Source organism: Peromyscus eremicus, chromosome 10 (assembly GCF_949786415.1).
Source record: "Peromyscus eremicus chromosome 10, PerEre_H2_v1, whole genome shotgun sequence".
Classification (NCBI taxonomy): domain Eukaryota; kingdom Metazoa; phylum Chordata; class Mammalia; order Rodentia; family Cricetidae; genus Peromyscus; species Peromyscus eremicus.
In genome coordinates, this window is record NC_081426.1 from 96,081,856 (window position 1) to 96,104,378 (window position 22,523).

General features: G+C 43.6%; 2 protein-coding genes and 3 non-coding genes across 6 annotated transcripts in view; 4 read left to right on the forward strand and 1 right to left on the reverse strand.

Annotated features, from left to right (window-relative positions):
- Positions 1-318: 318 nt before the first annotated feature.
- Positions 319-9,577, forward strand: Rpl5 (ribosomal protein L5). Of its 2 annotated transcripts, none has more exons than XM_059274930.1 (8): positions 319-434; positions 1,716-1,785; positions 1,867-1,982; positions 3,100-3,234; positions 4,133-4,335; positions 5,388-5,565; positions 8,522-8,610; positions 9,238-9,577. In XM_059274930.1, exons 1-8 carry the CDS (start codon positions 432-434, stop codon positions 9,335-9,337), a joined length of 894 nt encoding a protein of 297 aa, XP_059130913.1. In that variant the 5' UTR covers positions 319-431; the 3' UTR covers positions 9,338-9,577. The 2 variants fall into 2 exon arrangements, with proteins under 2 accessions (XP_059130913.1, XP_059130914.1); XM_059274931.1 differs by having other exon boundaries at positions 320-434; positions 5,388-5,562; positions 9,238-9,575.
- LOC131921297 (small nucleolar RNA SNORD21) lies at positions 5,227-5,320 on the forward strand. Its single transcript, XR_009381927.1, has one exon. It is a non-coding gene; the product is annotated as a small nucleolar RNA SNORD21 (small nucleolar RNA).
- LOC131921300 (small nucleolar RNA SNORA66) lies at positions 5,825-5,960 on the forward strand. The gene has a single exon (XR_009381930.1). It is a non-coding gene; the product is annotated as a small nucleolar RNA SNORA66 (small nucleolar RNA).
- Positions 8,675-8,810, forward strand: LOC131921299 (small nucleolar RNA SNORA66). The gene has a single exon (XR_009381929.1). It is a non-coding gene; the product is annotated as a small nucleolar RNA SNORA66 (small nucleolar RNA).
- Positions 9,578-10,256: 679 nt separating the features above from the next.
- Positions 10,257-22,523, reverse strand: part of Dipk1a (divergent protein kinase domain 1A) — an 85,185-nt gene continuing 72,918 nt past the window's right edge. Inside the window, exons 3-5 of the mRNA XM_059274929.1 lie at positions 16,841-16,948; positions 13,220-13,396; positions 10,257-11,477 (exon numbers count right to left, since the gene is read on the reverse strand). Coding sequence (XP_059130912.1) covers positions 10,665-11,477; positions 13,220-13,396; positions 16,841-16,948 — 1,098 coding nt within the window. The 3' untranslated portion in view covers positions 10,257-10,664. The remainder of the gene's footprint in view (positions 11,478-13,219; positions 13,397-16,840; positions 16,949-22,523) is intronic.

Below are 22,523 nucleotides of genomic sequence, written 5' to 3' on the forward strand. Positions count from 1 at the left end.
GACCGACAATGGAAGGCAACTGGAGAGTGCAGTGGGTTTCGTTTGTTTTTGCCGTGTAACTGAGAACTTACTGGAGGTCAGCACTCTGCCACGTGCCAGGGAATGAAAAGTGCGCTTGAAGCAGATGCCAAGTCAGGGGATCTCTCCTCCCTCAAGTCTGAGGCTCTCAGGCCGGGCTTCCTGGTGGCCCCGTGCGCTGGGAACCTAGGTGAGTAAGACAAGGCAAAAAGCTGACATTCATCCTCCGGCCAGCAGGGGGAGACAGGCCGTGCGCCTCGGAGCCTGCAGTCGCTCTCTGCCCCGCGTCGCTTGCGTGGTGGCGGCGGCGCTACATACTGCGCATGCGCACGACGCTCCGGTCTTTTTCCCCCTAGCGCCGCCGGGCCCGCAGGTCTGTGTGGAGCCGCGGTCGCGGGTTGCTGTTCCGCAGGATGGTGAGTGGGCATCTGGGGCCCGGGGCCGCGCGCGCACGGGGCCTGCCCCCTCCTCTCCGGTGCCCGCTCGGGGCCCGTCTGGTGCGGCCTCGGGGGCGGATGGCATTCGATCCTCGGCTGCGCGGCCGCCGCTCCCAGCCGCTCCCAGCGTGGCCTTAATGGCTGCCGGGGGGAGGGGCCGCGGTGAGGGGCCCGGGACGCGGCTTGCTGGGGCGGGGGCCGCGGAGCCCCGGCCGCCTCCGCGCCTGTGCGGACGGCCGCGGTGTGCAGGCCCGTCCCGGGCCGGGCCGGGGCCCTGGAACCAGGATTGTCAGTGGAGGTCGGAGGCCGGCATTCCGGCATCCCGGAAGGGAGCTCGCGTCGTTCGGGATTTGGCGACTCTTAACCTCTCCCTAGTTGGTGGCCGGCCTGGTTCTCGGTGTTCTGTTGAAGTCGGACGTAAGGGGTGCAGTGGGGGTGCTCGTAGCCTTTCCTAGAGTGCAGTTCTGTGTTAGTGGGGAGTGATACCTGAACGTGCTCTGCGGTAGCACCCAAGCCCTCCGTTTACGTTTTCACAAGCGGCAGGGAGGAAGTGAGCATGGTGGGGTTAAATTCTCGAGGTGAGGTGCAGTTTTTGGCACAGATTGCTGTATAGGTGAATACTTCCCAGAAGGTTGGCACAGGGATCAGTTGGTACCAGTTCACGAGAAAGCAGGTACCGGGATTGGAAGATTGTTTAAAAGACAACACGAAAGTGAGTTTGTACCTGTTAAGTATCGGTAGGAACCTGCAGTTGTGGAGGGCAGAGGCTTGGGCCAGGGCCATGCTCCTGCCAGCCATCTGTACATGTTTTCTGATGCTTAGCTGTGTGTTCACGAGGAAAACCACTAGAGCAGCGGTTCTCAACCTGTGTGTTGGGGGTCACATACCAGATATTTTATATTACGATTCATAACAGTAGCAGTTACGGGGTAGCAGCAATAATTTTGTGGTTGGGGTCACCACAACATATTAAAGGGTCACAGCATTAGGAAGGTTGAGAGCCACTGCTCTAGAGTGATTCTTGATTCCAGTCAGTTTAGAAACATGCTACAAGTTGACAGTTGTATTAATTTGCTCTTGAATGTTACATTGTTACATGGTTAACTCAAGTCAGAGGTATAGACTAAAGCCTATTAACTTAGCACTCAGAAGCTATCAACTTCTGGGTCGTCTTGGGTTATATAGTGACAACCTATCTAAAAAAAATCATTGAATGAAACATTTAATAAAACTGATAACATTTTTGTTTTTCCTTTAAAGGGGTTTGTGAAAGTTGTCAAGAATAAGGCCTACTTTAAGAGATACCAAGTGAGATTTAGAAGGCGGCGAGGTATGAGCAGCTTTTCCTGTTTCAGTTTCTGAGTCAACTTCATGGTGGAACATCCTTCTTAATTTTTTTTTTTTCTTGCAGAGGGTAAAACTGACTACTATGCTCGGAAACGATTGGTGATCCAAGACAAAAATAAGTACAACACACCCAAATACAGGATGATAGTTCGTGTAACCAACAGAGATATCATCTGCCAGGTGAGTTCTGGATTTGAGCATTGTGTGATCTGACTCCACAGCTCTTTTAGTCGTGTGCTAGAGAAGATTTTCTTGCAGTTAGTAGGTTTGAAGCTGAGGCTTCAAAATTGCTATTTTGGTTTGGAAATCCTGACTCAGTTTTACTGAGTTTGGGAGAAAGGCTGGGGAAACCTGTTTGTGGCTTTTACTCTATGCCACTTTACTCATTAAAGAGGCTCCAGTAATTGTTTCAAAGTGGGAAGACCCACTTTTCAAAATTTTATTTACTTACTTTATTTAATGTGCATTGGTGTTTTGCCTGCATGAGGCTATCAGGTGCCCTGGAACTGGAGTTACAGACGTTGTGAGCTGCCATGTGGATGCTGGGAATTGAGCCCAGGTCCTCTGGAAGAGCAGCTTAACCACTGAACTGTCTGTCCAGCCCCCAAGGCTAGTAATTGTTAGGGTGATTGTTGGATTTAGCTCAGTGGTAGAGCGCTCAAGTGCAAGGCCCTGGGATTGGTCCTCAGCTTAAAAAACAACAACAAAAAATGTACAAAAATGTCTTCCACTTTGGAAGCTAGTGGCAGTTCCTGTATTCAGAATTTTCACAACTTAGCTGATAGGTAGCTGGAATTTGCTGGTTAGGAGATAGGTACACTTGCTCTCTGCAAATGTATCGACTCTGAAGGCAGGGTTATCTTCTGATAACTGAGCATGAATTAAGACTTAGTTGAATTTAGCTCAAAAGATATTTTTAAGTAATCGTTGTTGACTTGATTTTTGGGCTTAGGGGGTTTGAGACTGGATCTCGCTCTAGACCAGGCTGGCCTGAGTTCAGAGATCCACCTGCCTCTGCCTCTCAGTGCTGGGTTTAAAGCATGTGCCACCACTGCCTTGCTTTTTTATTTTTCATAATTTATTGTAATTAGGTTCTAGTGTGCTGTGTGTTTTAGCTGTACTGTGTTTTTGCTAAGCTTCTGTGTAGTTGGCCAAGTGATAGGGTGTAGGTGTGTGAGGGCGACACCCACGCAGATGGGTGTTGGTTGAGTTGTCTCTTCTCCCCACGTCTTGTTGAAAGGCACTTAGACAAGAACTGAAGCAACCAGTTACTAACCTGGTTTTTCTCTCACTGTAGATTGCCTATGCCCGTATAGAAGGGGACATGATCGTGTGCGCAGCATATGCACACGAGCTGCCCAAGTACGGTGTGAAAGTCGGCCTGACAAATTATGCTGCGGCCTATTGCACTGGCCTGCTGCTGGCCCGCAGGGTATGTACACGGTGTCACGGCTTCCGGAGAGTGCCAGTTGTTGGCGAGGAGTGGGGTTTTGTCTGTCGTATTTTTTTTTGTTTCGGGATCTGTCTAGACCAGCTCTGATAGAATTTTCTTCAGTGGTGGGAGCTATGTGGCTTACTGTCCTTTGTTTATTTGTGTGCATGTGTGTGGGGGCGCATGCCTGCCACACGCACTGGAGGTTAGGTCAACTGCATGAGTTGATTCTCCTCCACTCTGTGTGTTCCAGGGGTGGGCCTTTGATCAGTGGGCCTGGTGCGTTAAAATGTAGGGTTGGGGGTACTCTACTTCAGATCCATAGAATCTGTTTTGATGGGATCTCTACCACAGGAAGTTTATATATTATATAGACATTAAAGTTTGAGAAAATAGCCTCACCACTTTAGGGGGTTGGACATTAACAAGGGTTGTTTTTTTTTTTTTTTTTTATGAGATTGACAGTATCTACTAGTAGGAAGTGAAAATACAAAGTTTGCCTTCCTTTTGTACTCTAGGAGCTCACTGTTTGGCCATGTAGTTGGCAAGCATATGCATCGGTGTTGACCCCATCATCACGGGTTGCTAAAATATGCTTTTTAGGGGGAAGGTTGCTATGATAGGTGTAAGGCCTTGGCTTATGGTTTCACCATAGCCACATAGTATACCAGCAGAGAAGTCCCCCAAATTAAGCCCAGAGTTGCAGACAGTATTCCTAAACTACATCTGATGACATTCAGTATTTAGATGTTGAAATTGTAGCCAAATAGGACTGAAGAAATACATAAATCACATGAATAAATATAATGATTGAATCATTATATTGTTGTGACATGAAATACATTGAGTGGTTTGAATGTTTTGAGATAGGGTTTGATGTTGACTTCTCTGTTCATAGCTTCTCAATAGGTTTGGTATGGACAAGATCTATGAAGGCCAAGTGGAGGTGACTGGAGATGAATACAATGTGGAAAGCATTGATGGTCAGCCTGGTGCCTTCACTTGCTATTTGGATGCAGGTCTTGCCCGAACTACAACTGGCAATAAAGTTTTTGGGGCCCTGAAGGGAGCTGTGGATGGAGGCTTGTCTATTCCTCATAGGTAATAAACAGTATTCAAGGTTTCTGCCCTGACTCCAGTATTCCCTGTTTGTTACTCTTGGACTGTGGCAGTCATTCAGTGTTTGCTCTATGTTAGGTACTGTGCACAGGAACCTGAGAATGGGAAGAACTTTGTAACTGTATTAGAAAAGAGGAGACAAGGTCTCACTGTCTATCCCAAGCTAGTCCAGAATTTGAGATGATAATCTTCTGCCTCTGCCTCCTGGGTGCTGGGATTAAAGGCATGTGCCACCACTACCTGGTCCTGTGCATTTTCTTTTTATGGTTAGAGTAAAAGTTGATTTATTGAGTTACAGGGAAATGTGGCTTTTAGAATACACATTTAAGCCTAGCAGTGGTGGCGCACACCTTACTCCCAGCACTCCAGAGGCAGAGGAAGGCAGATCTCTGAGTTCAAGGCTAGCCTGGTCTACAGCTCAAGTTCCAGGACAGCCAGAGTTGTGATATAGAGAAACCTTGTTTCAGAAAACCAAAAAAAAAAAAAAAAAAAAAAGTAGAACATACATTTATAGACAAAAGCTTTCAGCCATTAATAAGATTGCTGGACATTCTTGGAAATTAAGTAGATTAATGTGTAATTCCTCAGCGTTAGTGCATATTCACTTATAAAATTCTTCTTGAATAGCCTCATTGATTGTGACTTTAGACAAGTCACTTAATTTCCTCTTATCCTAGGTACCACTGAAAAATAAAAAGATTTGAGGGTTGAGTTTTTAAAAGTGATGATCTGGCTGTGTGAATATTTGGGGAAAGAGGAGGGCTAGAGCACAGGAGCTTGAGACTGCCCTGGGCAATATAGTTAGACCCCCATGAAGATGAAAAGCAAAATTTTGTTTATGGAGTTTTTATCTTGGGGATTAAGAGACGAGCTGCCAGTGATGACATCCCACTAACTGAGCAGTTAGTAGTTGGTCCTTTGATTGCATATGATGCAATAATTGTTTCAAGACGGGACTGACGGCAGCTCCAGAAATGAATTCCTGGGAATGTAGTAATTTGTCTATACACTAAAATACGAAAATTTCATTTTAGTACCAAACGATTCCCTGGTTATGATTCTGAAAGCAAGGAGTTCAACGCAGAAGTACACCGTAAGCACATCATGGGTCAGAATGTCGCAGACTACATGCGCTACCTGATGGAGGAAGACGAAGATGCTTATAAGAAACAGTTCTCTCAGTACCTCAAGAACAACGTGACTCCAGACGTGGTAAAAATTTACCTGAGCATGCCTGTTCACTTAAATACTTGTTTGAGTGGGTTGTAATCTTAATGTAGGCTTATTTCAATTGCAGAATGGAAGGTTGCGTGTTGCTGTGTAGGTAGATAGGCTCCTGAGCTGCTTCTGCCTTAAGTGGAGTTAGCATGTTGGGTGGGAAAAGGATTTTTACGTGCTGATGTAAGTTAAAGCACTTAAAGCCTTGGATGTAAACAAGTGTAGCAGGAAGGGTCAGATTTTCAGTGCAGTTGTGCAAACTCGATCACTAGCTCTGCATAATGTGGCAGCGGCTAAGGGAACCAGGTTTGCTAGAGCAAATGTGGTGATAGCAATGTACCAACCTCAGAAAGAAACTACTGAGGTGACCATTCTGTCCCAGAACAGTTCTGCTTTTTTTCATTCTTAAGCTTTTTTTTTTTTTTTTTTTGGTTTTTCGAGACAGGATTTCTCTGTAGCTTTGCGCCTTTCCTGGGACTCACTTGGTAGCCCAGGCTGGCCTCAAACTCACAGAGATTCACCTGGCTCTGCCTCCCAGTGCTGGGATTAAAGACGTGCTCCACCACTGCCCGGCTTAACTTTTTTTTTTTTTTTTTTGAGACTGGGTGTCACTTTCTTCTGAACTTAAACAGGGAGTTGATATTCAACCAAGGCTGCCTTTGAACTTAAGATAGGCCTGCTTCCACCTCCCAAACGCCTAGTATTGGAGTTAAAAGCATGAGCAACTTTTTGGATGGAATGAAAAATACATTTTATAGTTTATTAAAATCCTCGGGAGCTGTAGGGGTCATGGGGGGGAATTGTGTTTGCAAGAGTGAATTTGATATTAGAAAATTGGGATGATGTATATTAAGACAGTGGAATAATTGAAAACCATAGCTTTTGAATTTTTAGTAAAAATACAGAGCACATCACATTGTTATTACAAAGCTATAATAACTGTAAAGTATGGGTTGGAAAGTCATTTTCTGTGGTCTGTGCTTTGGATATCATCTTAAGACTAAATTCATAGCTTGAGCTTTTAGGACAGGAAAAGCATGAACAGTGATATTATTACACTTCAGTCTTCCTGGGTCTTATACTGACCTACTTACATTATATTTGTTCACAACTTCAGATTCCTGGACTTTGGGTGCCTGCGTGACAGAAAGAGGACATTGGATCCCATTGTAGATGGTTGTGAGCCACTGTGTGGTTGCTAGGAATTGAATTCAGGACCTCTAGAAGAGCCTGAGCCCTCTCCCCAGCCCTGAGATGTGTATTTCTTAATGCCTTCTTGTGTTCATGCCACTTTGCTCTTTGGCTAATACTTTTTATTTTGTGGTGGGCAGAATTACACCCGGAGTGTTTTGCAGGGCTAAGCGTACATGCTAATCCACTGAGCTTGCATCCTGTAGTTCATTTTATCTGGAGCATTCTCTTCCTGTGTGCCTGTACAATTCTCTGCAGACATGTTTTTCAATGTGAATGATTTTTTACCTAAATCAGTCTCAGCTATGTGTGAAGCTGTATTTATTCTCTGTTGGGAAGAACCAGGTTATTAACTTTGACCATCTGCAGTTTTCAGACAGGCTTGCTAGCTGTGGTAGACTGTATAATGGAGGACTGAAGGGGGAATTTGTTTTCTGAGGTGGAATCTCAGCATGTATAAGGGGTACTGGGATCACATGCTTGGGCCACCACATTCACCCAAGAAATTTAACTGGTTTTTAGTTGTTGTTGTTGTTGGTTTTGTGTGTGTGTGTGTGTGTGTGTGTGTGTGTGGTGGTTTTGTTTTTTAAGACGGTTTCTCGGGGTTGGGGATTTAGCACCGTGGTAGAGCGCTTGCTAGGTCCTAGGTTCGGTCCTCAGCTCTGGAAAAACAAAAACAAACAAAGACAGGGTTTCTCTGTATAGCCCTGGTTGTCCTAGAACTCACTATGTAGACCAGGCTGGCCTCACACTCACAGGGATCCACCTGCCTCTGCCTTCCAAGTGCTGGGATTAAAGGCGTGTGCCACCATCACGTGGCAAGAAATTAACTTTTAGAGGGGATTTTGAGACTTGCCTCATAATCCCAACACTAGAGAGATGAGGCAGGATTTGGAGTTTGAGTCAGTTTGCACTTCATAGGGGACTTTCTCAAGGGGTGGGGAATGAATTGAAATCGTTGGGGTCTACAGTGCAGTGGGCCTTCCTGCATTATTTCCTTTTTAAACCACTTTGTCCATATGGAATAATGAGTCAGTGTAGAAAGCTGAATTACAGTCACTTTAACAAACATGCTGGGGATCAAACTCTTGAACACCTACCTACTTAAGGGGGCTGCAGTTAATACTAGACATTCAGGGTTATAGCCTTGAACTTCATTTTCTTAAACGAGCTTTAGAACCAAGTTTCCGCAACAAAACCTAATCAAATAGGTAATGTTTAGGGTTCTAGAGGCCGTACTCTGCCTCATAAAAATTGACAATGGTAGAGTATGTCTTTGGTGCTGGGAATTGCTTTAAAAGGTCTGTCATGTAAAAGTAGATTGTAAATCTAGGGTATATGAGATGATAAAATTAGTAATTTCCAAGTTTGGTGGGGTCCCCCACCTCATGTCCTTGTCCTTAGACTCAGTTGTCGGTGTCTTCCTTATCCCTGTATGTTTAGCATCTTACATCCTCTTGTTTGGTCGTGTACCTTCTCTTGAAAGAGTGTAGGTCAGGCAGTAGACACAGAGTACACTGTATTTCTATAAAAACAAGTTTGTAGACTCTAGGCATGGCTGCCTTCTCACATCAATAGACATTGAGAATGCTGTAAGGAAAAGGTGGATTATACTTTGGGATTTAAGCAGGTACAATTGGCTTTATTAAGTTCCTTAGAGAACTTAGCAGGACAAACTAGAGCAGGCAATAAAGTATTGTGCCTTAATAATAGGGCATCTGAAGTGAAGGCAAATACTGTTTGCTTTGCTTTGTTCCAGATGGAGGAGATGTATAAGAAAGCTCATGCTGCTATCCGAGAGAATCCAGTCTATGAGAAGAAGCCCAAGAGAGAAGTGAAGAAGAAGAGGTGTGTGTGCTACCATTGTCTAGGAAACAAGTTTCATCTTGCTGGTCAGATTTTCAAAGCAGTTGTGCAAACTCGATCACTAGCTCTGCATAATGTGGCAGCGGCTAAGGGAACCAGGTTTGCTAGAGCAATTGTGGTGATAGCAATGTACCAGCCTCAGAAAGAAACTACTGAGGTGACCATTCTGTCCCAGTACAGTCACGCATGTTTTACTGGCTACCTATACAAGAAGTGTAGTTATGGATGCTTCTTCACAGCCCAAAGAACATTCATAACAATTCTGCCGCCCAGTCTTGAATAGTGGGCTTCTAGATAAGAACCATCACGCTCAGCTGAGACTGGCTTTTGCGTTTTAGATGGAATGAGCAATGAGAATCGAGTAGCCATTGCAGTTGAGTACATGCATTAGAACTTGAGATGGATGTGATGGCACTGTTTGTGATCTCAGCACTCTAGAGGTTGAGGCATGAGGATTGCCATGAGTTCAAAGCCACATAAAGGATATATCTATGAAAGTCGTCTCTCCAAATAAAGAGATTTTCAACCTCCATCCAGTTACAAAATCTGTCATTGTTCAGCTGAACTTGGGAGATACATTCCAGTCTTACTTTTTATTTTGTTTTGTAGGTGGAACCGACCCAAAATGTCTCTTGCCCAGAAGAAAGATCGGGTTGCTCAAAAGAAGGCAAGCTTCCTCAGAGCTCAGGAAAGGGCTGCTGAGAGCTAAAGCAATTTTCTATGAAGATTTTTTCATAAAGATAATAAACTTATTGACTAAGCAGCCATTTCTGTGTTGGTTAAGCTGTTATTATGAAACCATAGGGGATAGCATGAAGGAATGAAAGCCAAGGAGTGGAGCTCAGATCCACCTCCCTTTGCTGGGATTAAGGGCAAGTAACACCATACCTGGCTGAGAATTTTTTTCCTCCCACAAAACAAGCTTAGTCGTGTGTGTCTGCCCCGTCCGCCCGCGTCTCCCCCCCCCCCCCCCCGAAAAAGCCAGCAGAGCTCTTGGGGGTTTCTAGTCTTCCTGAAAGGAGTCACTATCCTTTAGCTTGTCAAATCTGGTAAGCAACAGACCCATCAGACCCATGACAATGAAGTTCACAGATTTAACCATTTGAGCTGAAAGGGTTGTGGCTTTTCTAGTTTTCATTTTACGCAGCTGTTGAAAGGTATGTGTCAGACCTGAATATACATAGAATAAATTGGAAGGGTCAAATACTAAACCTTGAATTTACAAGGGAAAGAACTAGGTGATACATTTTATGCCTTTTAAGAAATAGCCCTTCATCCCAGAAGAAGTAAAAATTGTCTTCCGTGATTTATACCAGTCTGGATTTATCTGTCAGCTGAGGTGGTTCAGGTTTTGATCACCTCTGGTTTTAAAATGTCAGGCTCTGCTTTGTGGAACTTGGGACTTCACAAAAAGTCACTACATCCCCAGCCTAAGATATCTGTTGGCTGGTGAGTTCTAAGATGATACCATCAGATCTAATTTCAGTCACAGTGGTAACTGCATGTTAACATGTGGAATACATGGTGAAGCTGAGTCACTCCAACCGTTTCCTCCATCTGAAGTTAAAATGTGTAAGTATAATACAATAAACCATGCTATAAACCCAACCTTTTAATAAAAGGAGTCATTTTAATTTACCTGTGTGGCATTTTTAATTTGAGTTAAGGTGCAAACTCTTACCATGCTAAAACATTAGTAAATTCACATATAAATTTCCTTGTTTAGACAGCAGCTTCGATGCAAACGTGTCCAGCAATGGGATTTGCTAACATTTCTACAGAGCACTCACTGTATGGAATGAGGCTTTTCACAGCATTAATTTTTTTAAGTCAGTCAAAACAGTTAACAGTGGATGTACTTGTGAACTTAGGAAGGGCAGGAATGAGTTTTGGACAGCTCTTGGCCCTACACCTGCCATTACTGTCATTACACATTTAAGATGATGGCTTCATGGGCCCAGGGGACAGAAGCCATCCTGTAAATGCTCTTAAAATCATAAGTAGATTCTTAATGATGGCAATGCTGTCCAAATGAACTAAGAGTCATTTGTGTAGGAAATTTTCTTCCACAGTAATGTTTTTAGGTTATTTAATATCAATGAATGTTCCATTTCCATTTGGTTTGCTGTGACTTTGAGAGCAATACAAGAATAGAGTTGCTTCTCCAATTCTTCCCGGATTTCACTTGGAGCACCATGCAGTAAGTAGTCTTTGAGGAGCTGACAGGCTTTTGCCAAGTTTGGTTGTATCACTTCCGAAGTGCACTTCATGGTGCTCTGGTCACAGCTAGTTCTACAGTCTGTACCATAGACACAGTCTAGGTCAGACTCACAGTGGCGATCCTTAATAAGTTCCTTTAGGTTTGTTTCTGGCACAATTTTTCTCATATCCACCATCTTCAAGTCATACTTCTCATTATATCCTAGGTTTTTGGCACTAGTATCACACATGAGGAAGTTTCCATAGGGGCCATGGAAAACATCCTCCACAAATTCTAGAAGTCCTATGGCTATCTTGGCCTTTCTAGGCCATGACGGTGTGAACAACTGATCCATGCTCCTTCTGAACCCAGATGGAATAAGAAGTTCAATGACCCATGGAAGACTTATTCCGTAGAGAGAGGTATATTCAACACTTTCCATCACATAGAGATCACCACAGAATCCCATTAGTTTGGGGGTGTGTTCTTTATCTTGAAGTATTACCATCAGAAGAAACTCATTCAACTGGAGAAGCGCCCATGCTGACTTGGCTTCTCCTAAGGAGACCTGGCCATCTCTGTCTCCGTCAGCCACTGTCAGGATGAGGTTAACCAATTCAGAGAGGTTTCCTTGGTCACCTAATTTAGCCTGTCAAGATAAGGATTTGCTGAGTTATGCAGAAGGAATGAAAACTAGGAGGATCCTTACTTTAAGCTTGTGTAGTTGAGCAAGTAAGGTGGTTTTTTTTGTTTTTGGTTTTAAGATTTATTCATTATGTATACAGCATGCATGACTGCAGGCCAGAAGAGGGCACCAGATCTCATTACAGATGGTTGTGAGCCACCATGTGGTTGCTGGGAATTGAATTCGGGACCTCTGGAAGATCAGTCAGTGCTCTTGACCTCTGAGCCATCTCTCCAGCCCTAGCAAGTAAGTCTTGAGTCTAAAAACCATGCTGAAAAGTAGTTCTTCCTTGCCAGTCTAGAGTACTATGTGCGAGGGTCCTGAATTTTATCCCTAGTCCAAAACAAACCAAAGGCATTTATGTAAAAGAGTTCTTGTAGGTCATATCACCATGCTAGCAGTTCTCTTGCTATAGAACTAAAGAATGCCCTATATCTCCCAAATACTGAACATTATTACACATGTACATTGTGTGTGTATATGTGCACACAGGCAGTATGTGTATGAATTTGGTGCAGGAGGGGTGGTGGTGGTAGTGGTGGTGGTGGTGGTGGTGGTGGAAGCTGGAGGACAACTTGTGGAAATCAATTTTCTTTCCACCCTGTGGGTTCTGGAGATTGAACTCAGGTTAACAGACTTGGTGGCAAGTGACTTTATTCTGAGTCATCTCCCTAGAATAAAACAGTAAATTCTAATTACCATTTTTGTTTTTGAAAATAACAACCTAAACAGGTCTTCCTCCTTTCTTTTGAGATGGTCAAATGTAGGCCAACAGACTCTGAACTGACTCTGTTGCCTCTCCCTTCCAAGACCTGGGATTATAAACATTCCCCAACATGGATTTCTTTAGACTTAAATAATAATTTCAAATCCAGTGTAATGGCACACACCTATAGTACTAGTTACTCAGAAGACTGAGGCAGGATTCCATTTCAAAGTGAGTTTGGTCAATTTAGTCTATTTCAAAATGTTTGTTTTGTTTTTTTGTTGTTGTTGTTGCTGCTGTTTTGTTTTTTTCGAGACCGTTTGTTTGTGTAGCTTTGGAGCCTGCCCTGGAACTCACGCTGTAGACCAGGCTGGCCTCGAACTCAAAAGATCTGCCTGCTTCTGCCTCCCGAGTGCTGGGATTAAAGGCGTGCACCACCACTGCCCAGCTTCAAAATAAGTTTTTAAAAAGATAAAAAGGAAGGGCTACGGATATAGTTTAGTGGTCCTTGGGTTCATTCCCCATATAAGAGGAAAGGACAGGATGGGAATCCAGGTATCTAGACTATATTAATTTTATTTCACTTTTTTGGTATCAGATTTATTATTTATGCACATAGCCTTACACTGTAGCCCAGGCTGGGCTGGAACTTAACTATGTAGCCCAACAAAACTGGCCTCAAACTTGAGGCAACTCTCCATCCTCAGTCTCCTAAGTAGCTGAGATTACAGGTATAAGCCATTGTGCCTGGCTTTGGTTATCAGTTGAATGTCAAAATGTGCAGCAATCTAGTGTCCCTCAATTCTATTTATACCTATTATAAATATAAAGGTTAACATCCTCCAATTTTTTTTCCCCCTTTCTTTGGAATCATTTCTTCAGGATAGAGTCTCTAATAGAAGTAAAAGAATGTCAACAATACAATGACGGAAGACGGGTCTGTGGGTTCCTCTGTAAGAATGCAGCTTCATGCTGGAGGTGTAGGACTAGATACACTCACCTTAAAGAGACTGTAGACCATTTCTTTGAATTTCTGTACAGTAGTTCCCCTGGTTGGTTTATCAAACAGCACTATTTCTTTTCTTGGCTCTAATTCAGTTCCAAAATCAAGATGAAGAGCTTGTTCCATTTGACATTTCACAACACCTGGTAGATTATCCCAAATTCCTAGATACATCTTTGTGAAAAAGAATGGCAAGTTAGTGTCATATAAGAAGAGACTGTACAAAGCATACAGCTGCATTTTTTTCAGGGCCCCCTTCTCTACAAAACATAAACAGGCATTGAACCACTCAGCTAGATCTGTGACTTTATTTTTACCTTTTTGAGACTCTCACTGTGTAGCCCAGGCTGGCCTCAAACTCAAATCCTCTTGCCTTAATCTCCTGAAGACTATGTGTACGACAGCATACCCAGCTCCTGACTTCATTTCTAAATGCAAATCTGAAGTATTCCCAAAGCCTTTTCTTTAAATGACTTAAAGGATGAACATAATACATACCTAAATACAGTTTTTGGAAAGTAGAATTAGAAGGATGTTAGACAAAAGTAAGGTCCACTATGTTCTATTTCTCTGGTCCCTAGTTTGGGAGGAGATTTTGTACTTTTGTGTAATGCACAAAAAATGTGCAGCTAAGATTTAGGGTCTCCAGCTGTTTAGGCTGGTGGCAAATAATGGACATTAAGTGGGTATGTATCAAATTAACATTATATAGTATTTATTACATTTTATGCAAGGCTAAGTTCCCTGCAACAGCTCCCTAAATGGTGTGTTAAGCTTGGAGTAAAGTCAACTGCAATGGAAACTCAAAGAAGACATAAGGGAAGAACAAGGAATGTGTGCTGAGGGTCTTATAGGCAGCATAACAAGTGGTCTTCCACCAGTGACTCCAGGTAGGTGGGTCTGCTGGAGCCCTCAGGAGCCCACATGTCAGTGTGTCTGAATGCCAGGTAAGAGCTGTAGGACTTAACCTTGATAATGTCCAATCTCTTCTTTCTGTCCCCTCATTCCTCCATTTGGGATGGGAATTTTTTTTTTTTTTTTTGTTATTTTCTGTTGTTTTATTTTCCCTTTTAAGACAGGGATTCTCTGTGTAGCCCCGAATTTATTGGAACTCGCTCTGTACTGCCTCATGGATCCCCTGCCTTTGCTTCCCTAGTGCTGGGATTAAAGGCGTTCACCACCACACCCGACCTGTAGTTTGATTTTTGATACCGGGTTTCTCTTTATGTAGCTCTGACTGTCCTGGAACATGCTACATAGTACTAGCAGCCTAGTACTTTGAATTCACAGCCTTGAACTCACGGAGATCTGCCTGCCTCTGCTTCCCATACTTTGGAATTAAAGGTGTGCTCCAACACACCTGGCATAGATGGGAATGTTCACCCCCAGGACATTATACCCTTGGAGTTGAACATGATTTTTACAGAGGGCCCCTGAAGTTTCTTCACTAAAGCAGCTGAGGCTTTGGGACTCTGGCTGTGGATGTCACTCTAAGGTGGACAGAAGAGATCTGCCCTGGAGAGCTGAGTTTATGGAACAGCAGCTCAGGCTGTGACTACCCTTGGATTATTCCATTTTATAAAGCTTGCTCTGAGTTACTCCAGCTTGAGGACAAGTGCCAAGAAAGAGTAACTCTGCATATTATTCCCACAGATAACTGACCACCATTTCCAGCACTCCAGGAGGCACAAACTGACCCATCAGTATTTTTTTGTGCCCATAAATAATGGCACATCACAATATACCAAATCATAGTAGGAACACTAGACAGCTGGACTTTCAGTTACACCAGGTGGAAGTCCTTCACAGGGGACTGTAAAAAAGCCGAACCTCAAGACTGAAGCCTGACAGGCAGTCACTTGTCCTGAACTTCATCCAGGAAAACTGCCATAATCTTATTTTTTTCTTTATATTGCTTTGATGATAAGTGAGTAGAAGTTTTTCTACATCGTATTTATCAGTTCTTTGTGGTTTACTTGTGATTAAGATCATTCTCCTATGCCTACAGTTTAATTCCTCTTGAAGCATGAGCTCAAACATTATCTTTAAAAAGCTTCCCTGAAAAAAAAATATTTCCTGAATACCAACTTGATTTATGGTGCTGATTTATTTATTTATTTTTGAGACGAGATCTCATGAATCCCAAGCTGCCTCAAACTGGCTATGTAGACCAAGGTAACCTTATCCTCCTGGCTCTACCTACTTGAGAGTTGAGATTACAGGAATCTGCAGTGCTATGGACAGAACCAGGGCCTTGTGCAGGGTAGGCAAACGCTCGCTCTAATGACTGAGCCACATCCCCAGCACTGAGTACCAACTCCCAAGTACACCTGCTCCCCACCTCCTCTGCTACGTCACCTTGTGTTTTCCCAGATAGGACATACTATATTTATAACGATTTTATTATTTATGAATTTATTATGTGTTTATCTACGAGCTGTTTGTCTCCCACCCTTCTGGGTAATACAAGGTGCTTAAGGAAAGTTATCCCACTTGTCTCCATCACCATCACACTCCTCACAGCTCAAATGGTGTTTAAGATGCTGGGGAAGGGAATTAAGAAGTCTTTATTTCATTTGTGTCGAGGTCTTTCTAGGTAGTCCAGGCTGACACTAAACTTGCAGTGATCTGTCTCAGTACCCAAGTGCTTGGATTATAGATAAGCATGACCATGCCTTCCTTAATAAATACCTACTGAATGGATATATCAAACTATACAAATGGAAATACATAAAATTCCTCAAGCTTTGATTCAGGAATATTTAGTTGTGTATGTTTCTGAGGAGGTGTTTTGTTTTTTAAGACAGGATCTTGCTATATAGTCCTGTCTGACCTAGAATTTGCTATGTACACCAAGCTGGCTTTAAACTTGAAATCCTCCATTCCCAGCTTCCTGATACATGCACACCATGCTCAGCTTCAAGAATTTTTGTTTGGTTTTGGTTTTGGTCTTTCCAAGACAGGGTTTCTCTGTGGAGTCCTGCCTGTCCTGGGACTCTGTATCTGCCTGCCTCTGCCTTCCTAGTGCTGGGATTAAAGGCTCGCACCACCAACACCTGGAGCTTCAAGAATTTCTTTTCCTTTCTTTTTTTTTTTTTTTTTTTTTTTCTTTTTGGTTTTTCAAGACAGAGTTTCTCTGTGTAGCTTTGCACCTTTCCTGGAACTCACTTGGTAGCCCAGGTTGGCCTTGAACTCACAGAAATCCGCCTGGCTCTGCCTCCCGAGTGCTGGGATTAAAGGCGTGCGCCGCCACCACCGCCCGGCAAAAGAACCAAATAAAGATTTTTTTGGGGGGGGGGGTTTCAAGACAGGGTTTCTCTGTGTAGCTTTGGAGCCTGTCCTGGAACTCACTCTGTAGCCCAGGCTGGCTTCGAACTCACAGAGAAAGAATTTCTTAATAATGCTTTCGGTTTAAGGGAAATTTTGAGTTTACTAGTCAGGTCCAGGGTACACGACGGTGGAGACAGTTCTTAGAAGATGGAGACAGAATGATTAAGAAAAGCTACAGCCACAGAGTCAAAGGCCAGTCTGGCTACACAAGACTGTAGAAAAACAGTAATTCATGATGGTGGTGGTTAGAGCTACTGACGTTCTGGAGTATTTATTTAATGTCCATACCTGGTTGTTGGGCTTGGTGGACAGACATTTTCCAAAGTACAGTGTTTCTGTGACGCAGAGGCTGTTGCATGCAGGCCCATCAATAACTCCTGTCTTGTATTTATCACACTGGAAACCAGGAAATAAAAGTAATAAGTGTTCATAAGTAGAAATATCTGAAGGTTCTGAGTAATTAATAGTTACAGTCTTTAAGAGAAAGTTCTCAAGCCAGAAGGTGATGTTGCACATCTTTAATCCTAGCACTTGGGAGGCAGAGGCAGGAGGATCTCTGAGTTCGAGGCCAGCCTGGTCTATAGAGTGAGTTCCAGGACAGTCAGGGCTACACAGAGAAACCTGTCTCAAAAGAAAAAAAAAAAGAGAGAGAAAAAAATAAGAGAGAGCGAGAGAGAGCGAGAGAGAGCGAGAGAGAGCGAGAGAGAGCGAGAGAAAGAGAGAGAGAGAGAGAGAGAGAGAGAGAGAGAGAGAGAGAGAGAGAGAGAGAGATCTAATGAAAGGAACTCAGGTTTTGGATTTAGACAGACCTACCAGGATTTGAACCCAAGTGCTGTTATTTACCAGCTCTGTGAGAAGCATGCTACTGGAGTGTACACAGAATTTTGGAAGTATTTTTCCCACTCAGCATGGTCTGAAGCAGTATGGTTTCTACTCTATCCAAGAAGAGAAGTACTATATCTTTTTTTTAAAAAGTTCTGATTTTGACATCCTTGAGGTCACACAAAAACAAGAAAGAAAATGAGAAAAAGAAGCATCTACTCTATCTTTGATAAAATCATGTTCAAAGCTGGTTGGTGGTATGTGCCTGTATTCCCAGCACTCATGGGACAAAGGCAGGAGGACCCTGAGTCTGAGGACAGCTTGGGCTACAGCAAGGCCCTGCCTCAAAACAAACAAAAGTACATCAATGTAACCCTAAGCACAATAAATGAAGATGATCTCCTAAAGTCAAAGATTATGTCAGAGGCCAGAAGTAGCTGAGATTAAACTCCTGCTAGGCATCAAAGTTGGCAGGGCACCATACAGGAACTCTAAGGAGCAAAACCATCACCGTGGTAGGCAAGGTTTAAGGGATACAAGGTGTGGGAATGTCCAGAATTCCATTTGGCTTCTTCAATGCAAGGCTGAAATCCTTACACTGTTGTCTCTGTTAGAAGCAGGCAGTTGGTGGACTAGAGTTGGGAGGGACTGTCATAGGCAGCCCTGCAGCTGCTGGGAGACACACAGGGTAGCCAAGCTGTCTTTTCTCACCTTTTCTCTCGTTTTCATATATAAGGGACACATGAATATGCACACACAGCTTCACTTCTAATTTGTTTTACTGCTCAGTTGTTTATGAAAGAATACAAGAAGCCAATATAAAATAAAGAAATATCCAGAACATTGCTGTGATGAGGCAGAGCAGAAATAGTGCTATGAATTCAAAGGATTTACTGATGTCCCTTAAATAAGACCTCAAAGCATCAGAAACAATGAAACAACGGGAGGAAATGTAAAATAAGGTAATGGAACTTGGAAAAGGAAAGGAACAAAAACAGAAAAAAAAAAAAAGCCACACTGTAGAGACTGGAGAGATGGGTCAGTGGTTAAGAGCACTTGCTGCTCTTACAGAGGTCCTGGGTTCTGTTCCCATGACCACATGGTGACTCAAGCCATGACTAACACCAACCATGGGGATCTGACATCCTCTCTAGCTTCTACTGCATGTACATGGTACACATATAGACAAGCAGGCACACATACCTACCCATTTAAAAAAAAAAAGAGGCACATTGTAAAAGGTAGTGCGGAAGGATAAATAAGAGAAAAAATACAGAAAGACTTATGGGGGCTATATTGGGGAAATGGAATAGGGACTGAAAACAATGAAAAGGAATTGGAGATAAGTATGACATAGGAGATGTCATAGGAGATAAAATAGATGACATAGGAGATAAAAGCATGTCCACGTGTTAGAATTTGCATCTGGATCGCCCCCAAAGGCTCATGAGCCGGAAGCATGGTATCCAGCTGGTGGCCACTGGAAGCTGGTGGAAATGTCAGACGGTAAAGCTGAGCTGGGGGCTAGAGAGATGGCTCAGTGGTTAAGAGCACTGGTTGCTCTTTCAGAGGACAAGGGTTCAATTCCCAGCACCCACATGGCAGCTCATAATTGTCTGTAATGCCAGTTCCAGGGGATCCAACACCCTCACACAGACATGTATATGCAGGCAAAATGCCAATGCACATGAAATAAGAATAAACAAACAAACAAACAACGAAAAGCTGAGCTGGAGGACACAGGCTACCGGGCAGAGACTTTGAAGGGTATGCTTTGCTCTCTGCCCTTCCTTCTCTCCCACTCTTTGTTTCTTTGGCAACTATGAAGCCTCCTTTACCAAAGGGTCCGCCAACATGATGTTCTATCTCCTGCCAGGCCCAAAGAAGGAGTGAATCTCGAAAGGCATGGACCACAGCCTCTGAAGCGATGAATCACAAGAACTCTCCTTCCTTTCAACTGTTCTTCTTGCGTGCCCCGTCACCCGCCTTGACAGAAACGTGACAAGAACATACTACACGAGGGAGAATAGAAACCAGTGGGAAAGGAAACATACTCAAAGTGGATTTCAAAAGCTTCATATAGGGCCAGGCAGTGGCGGCGCACACCTTTAATCCCAGCCACTTAGGAGGCAGAGGCAGGCAGATCTCTGAGTTTGAGGCCAGCCTGGTCTACAGAGTGAGTTCCAGGACAGCCAGGGATACACAGAGAAACCTTGTGTCAAAAAAAAAAAAAAAAAAAAAAAACCAGAAAAGAAGAATAATTCAGACTATGGATATAAATGAGTAAGTAAAGAAATAAGCATATAAATAAAGCATCAATCAATCCTTTGAGGACTTGTGCAAAAAGATCAAAGCTCCTTCACGGGGAAGGAGTCAGAATGGGGTCAAGTGTCTCCCAGGCTACTTTTAGGGGTGGACAGCAGTAGGGCAATGCTGGAAGCTTTGGAAAAGGTAGTATGATTTGCTTGTGTCTTGGTTCTTTGTAAAAGCTGATGTCAACAGTGTGACTGAACAGTATGATAATTATAGTTTGACTGGAACTTCAATAAGTACTGCATGATATGTAACCTTACTTTACACAAATTTTCTGGATTGATGGCTCAGCCAATGAAAGCTAGGCTCATAGCCAAAAACACCTCAAATGTTTCTGAACATTTAAGTTTCACAAAAGAGAGTTCTCACTAGTGTTTCTTGAAGTTATTAAGAATAAATTTCTGCCAATAAAGGGATGAATGGGAAAACGGAACATGGCAGCCAGTTGACAAGCACGTCTGGGATGAAAATCAGGCAACAAATCAGGAACTGCTCATGCAGCACCACCAGGCCTGTGTCCACTGCTCATGCAGCACCGCCAGGCCTGTGTCCACTGCTCATGCAGCACCGCCAGGCCTGTGTCCACTGCTCATGCAGCACCGCCAGGCCTGTGTCCACTGCTCATGCAGCACCGCCAGGCCTGTGTCCACTGCTCATGCAGCACCGCCAGGCCTGTGTCCGCTGCTCATGCAGCACCGCCAGGCCTGTGTCCACTGCGCGGCAGCACCGCCAGGCCTGTGTCCACTGCGCGGCAGCACCGCCAGGCCTGTGTCCACTGCGCGGCAGCACCGCCAGGCCTGTGTCCACTGCGCGGCAGCACCGCCAGGCCTGTGTCCACTGCGCGGCAGGCACTGCCCCAGGACCACACAGCATCTTTTATCTTGACAAATTCTGTGACACAGAACCTATTACCACTTCCACTGTAAAGCTAAGGAAACAGAAATGCCAGTTAAGGAACTTTTAAAAGCCAGGATCCCAACAGAGGCAGTCTAGCTCTCAACCAGTCCTGTATATACTGGGAATGCTCCAGGCTCCTGACACCTGCTCTCACTACCACCAGCACTTGGTGCACTTTGCTGTGGAGACAAGGATGGTCCTAAAAGAGCGTGAGAGCCCTTCCCACGCGCAGAGCAAAGTGCTAGTACCTGGATATGTTACCTTTAGATACCAACAGCAGAAGATTTTGATATAAGCCTTTGGCTGTGTCCTGCTTTCTCCTTTGGCTCTAGCTGTAACTAAGAATGTGGAGTTCCACTTTCATAGAAGGAGAAATGCAATCTAGTCCCTGCCTCGAGTCTGGGAGGCCATGGAGGTGGAGTGACATTCAATACCCTTTTTTGGTTTGGTCAACCTCTGGAGATTTCTTAGGAAATGCAGACATCTGCATGGGTATCTGCTTGGCAGGAGACAGCCAACCATCTCATTGCCACACTTCTTCCTAATGCAGATGTAAAGGTGGTGGGAACTCTGAGGCCTCACAGTAGGAAGTGAAGGAAGCCTCCTCAGGAACAGTCTACAGAGGGATTTAAATCATGTAGACCACATATTCTCTGACCACAAATGAATAAATATATTGGAGGGAAAACAAAGGTCATTAAAGACCCATAGTTCGGCAAGCGTGGTGGCGCATGTCTTTAATCCCAGTTCTTGGGAGGTAGAGGCAGGTGTATCTCTGTGAGTTCAAGGCCAGCCTGGTCTATAAAATGAGTTCCAGGAGAGCCAGGACTATTATACAGAGAGACCCTGTTTCAACAAAACAGACCTATAGTTCAAATATAGCCCAATGCAAAAATAAGTAAGTAAATAAATGAATAAATAAATATTAAAAAAAGAGAGATGAAAATAAAATTTACTGAAGGGCTATGTAGGGAGAAGAAAACGAAGATGGGCATTCGGAGTAAGAGTTCATCACAGCAACTTGGGCTACAAGGTGACTTCTAGGCCAGCCTGGACTAGAATGAGACCCTACTTTTAAAGAGGAGGGGGAAGAGGAAGAGGAAGAGGAAGAGGAAGAGGAAAAGGAAGGAGAAAAGGAGAGGAGGGAGAAAGGAGGGAGAAGAAATCTAAAAGGAAACTTCAAGGCACATTCCTGAGTAATTGGGGTTGAGGTAGAATTCAAAATGAAAATGCAAAATATTCAGAATAGAACAACAATTAAAACTTGTAGGATACAAGCAGCATTTCTAAGAGGGGAATTTACAGCTTTAAATGCAAGGCTGAAAAAACATGAAACTACACTTAAGCATTAAAGATGCTCAAACTTAAGTCTTAAACTACGTTAAGCCTAAAGAGGCTCACAAAACCCCAGCACTAATGGCAGCAGAGTAAATTCCTCAAGATGCAGAGGTACAGGAGCAAAGAAATAACAAGTACAGGAAAACCCAGGATTATCCAAAGCTCCATCTTTAAAAACTTAAATAATGAAGCCTTAGTAAGACTGACCATGAATACAGGAGAGGAGGCAGGAACAGCACGAACAGGGAAGCGCTGGGTAGCAGTTGTGAAAAATACAAACGACTTTACGGCAATATATTTGAACAAATTTTTTAGAATAATATAAATAACAAAAACAATGCCAGAAGAAGCAACAAAGCTGAACAAAATTAATAAACCATTTAAGAAAATCTGTCCTAGACAGGTTCCCACTCTGTAATCCAGGCTGACCTGGAACTAAGTAAATACCCAGGCTTGGACATGGGGCAATCCTCCTGCACTGGCCTCCCAAGTACTAGGGCTGTAGGCGTGAGCAACCTGGCTACTAATGAATGTTTTAAATAATGAAATCAGAACTGGTGGGGAAAAGGGCATTGATTGCTGAAGGAGGAAGCACAAGGAG

Coding starts and splice junctions, on each gene's coding strand:
- Rpl5 (XM_059274930.1), top strand. Junction 3,235..4,132: donor GCCTGCTGCTGGCCCGCAGG/GTATGTACACGG, acceptor CTCTGTTCATAG/CTTCTCAATAGGTTTGGTAT. Junction 8,611..9,237: donor AGAGAAGTGAAGAAGAAGAG/GTGTGTGTGCTA, acceptor TTTGTTTTGTAG/GTGGAACCGACCCAAAATGT.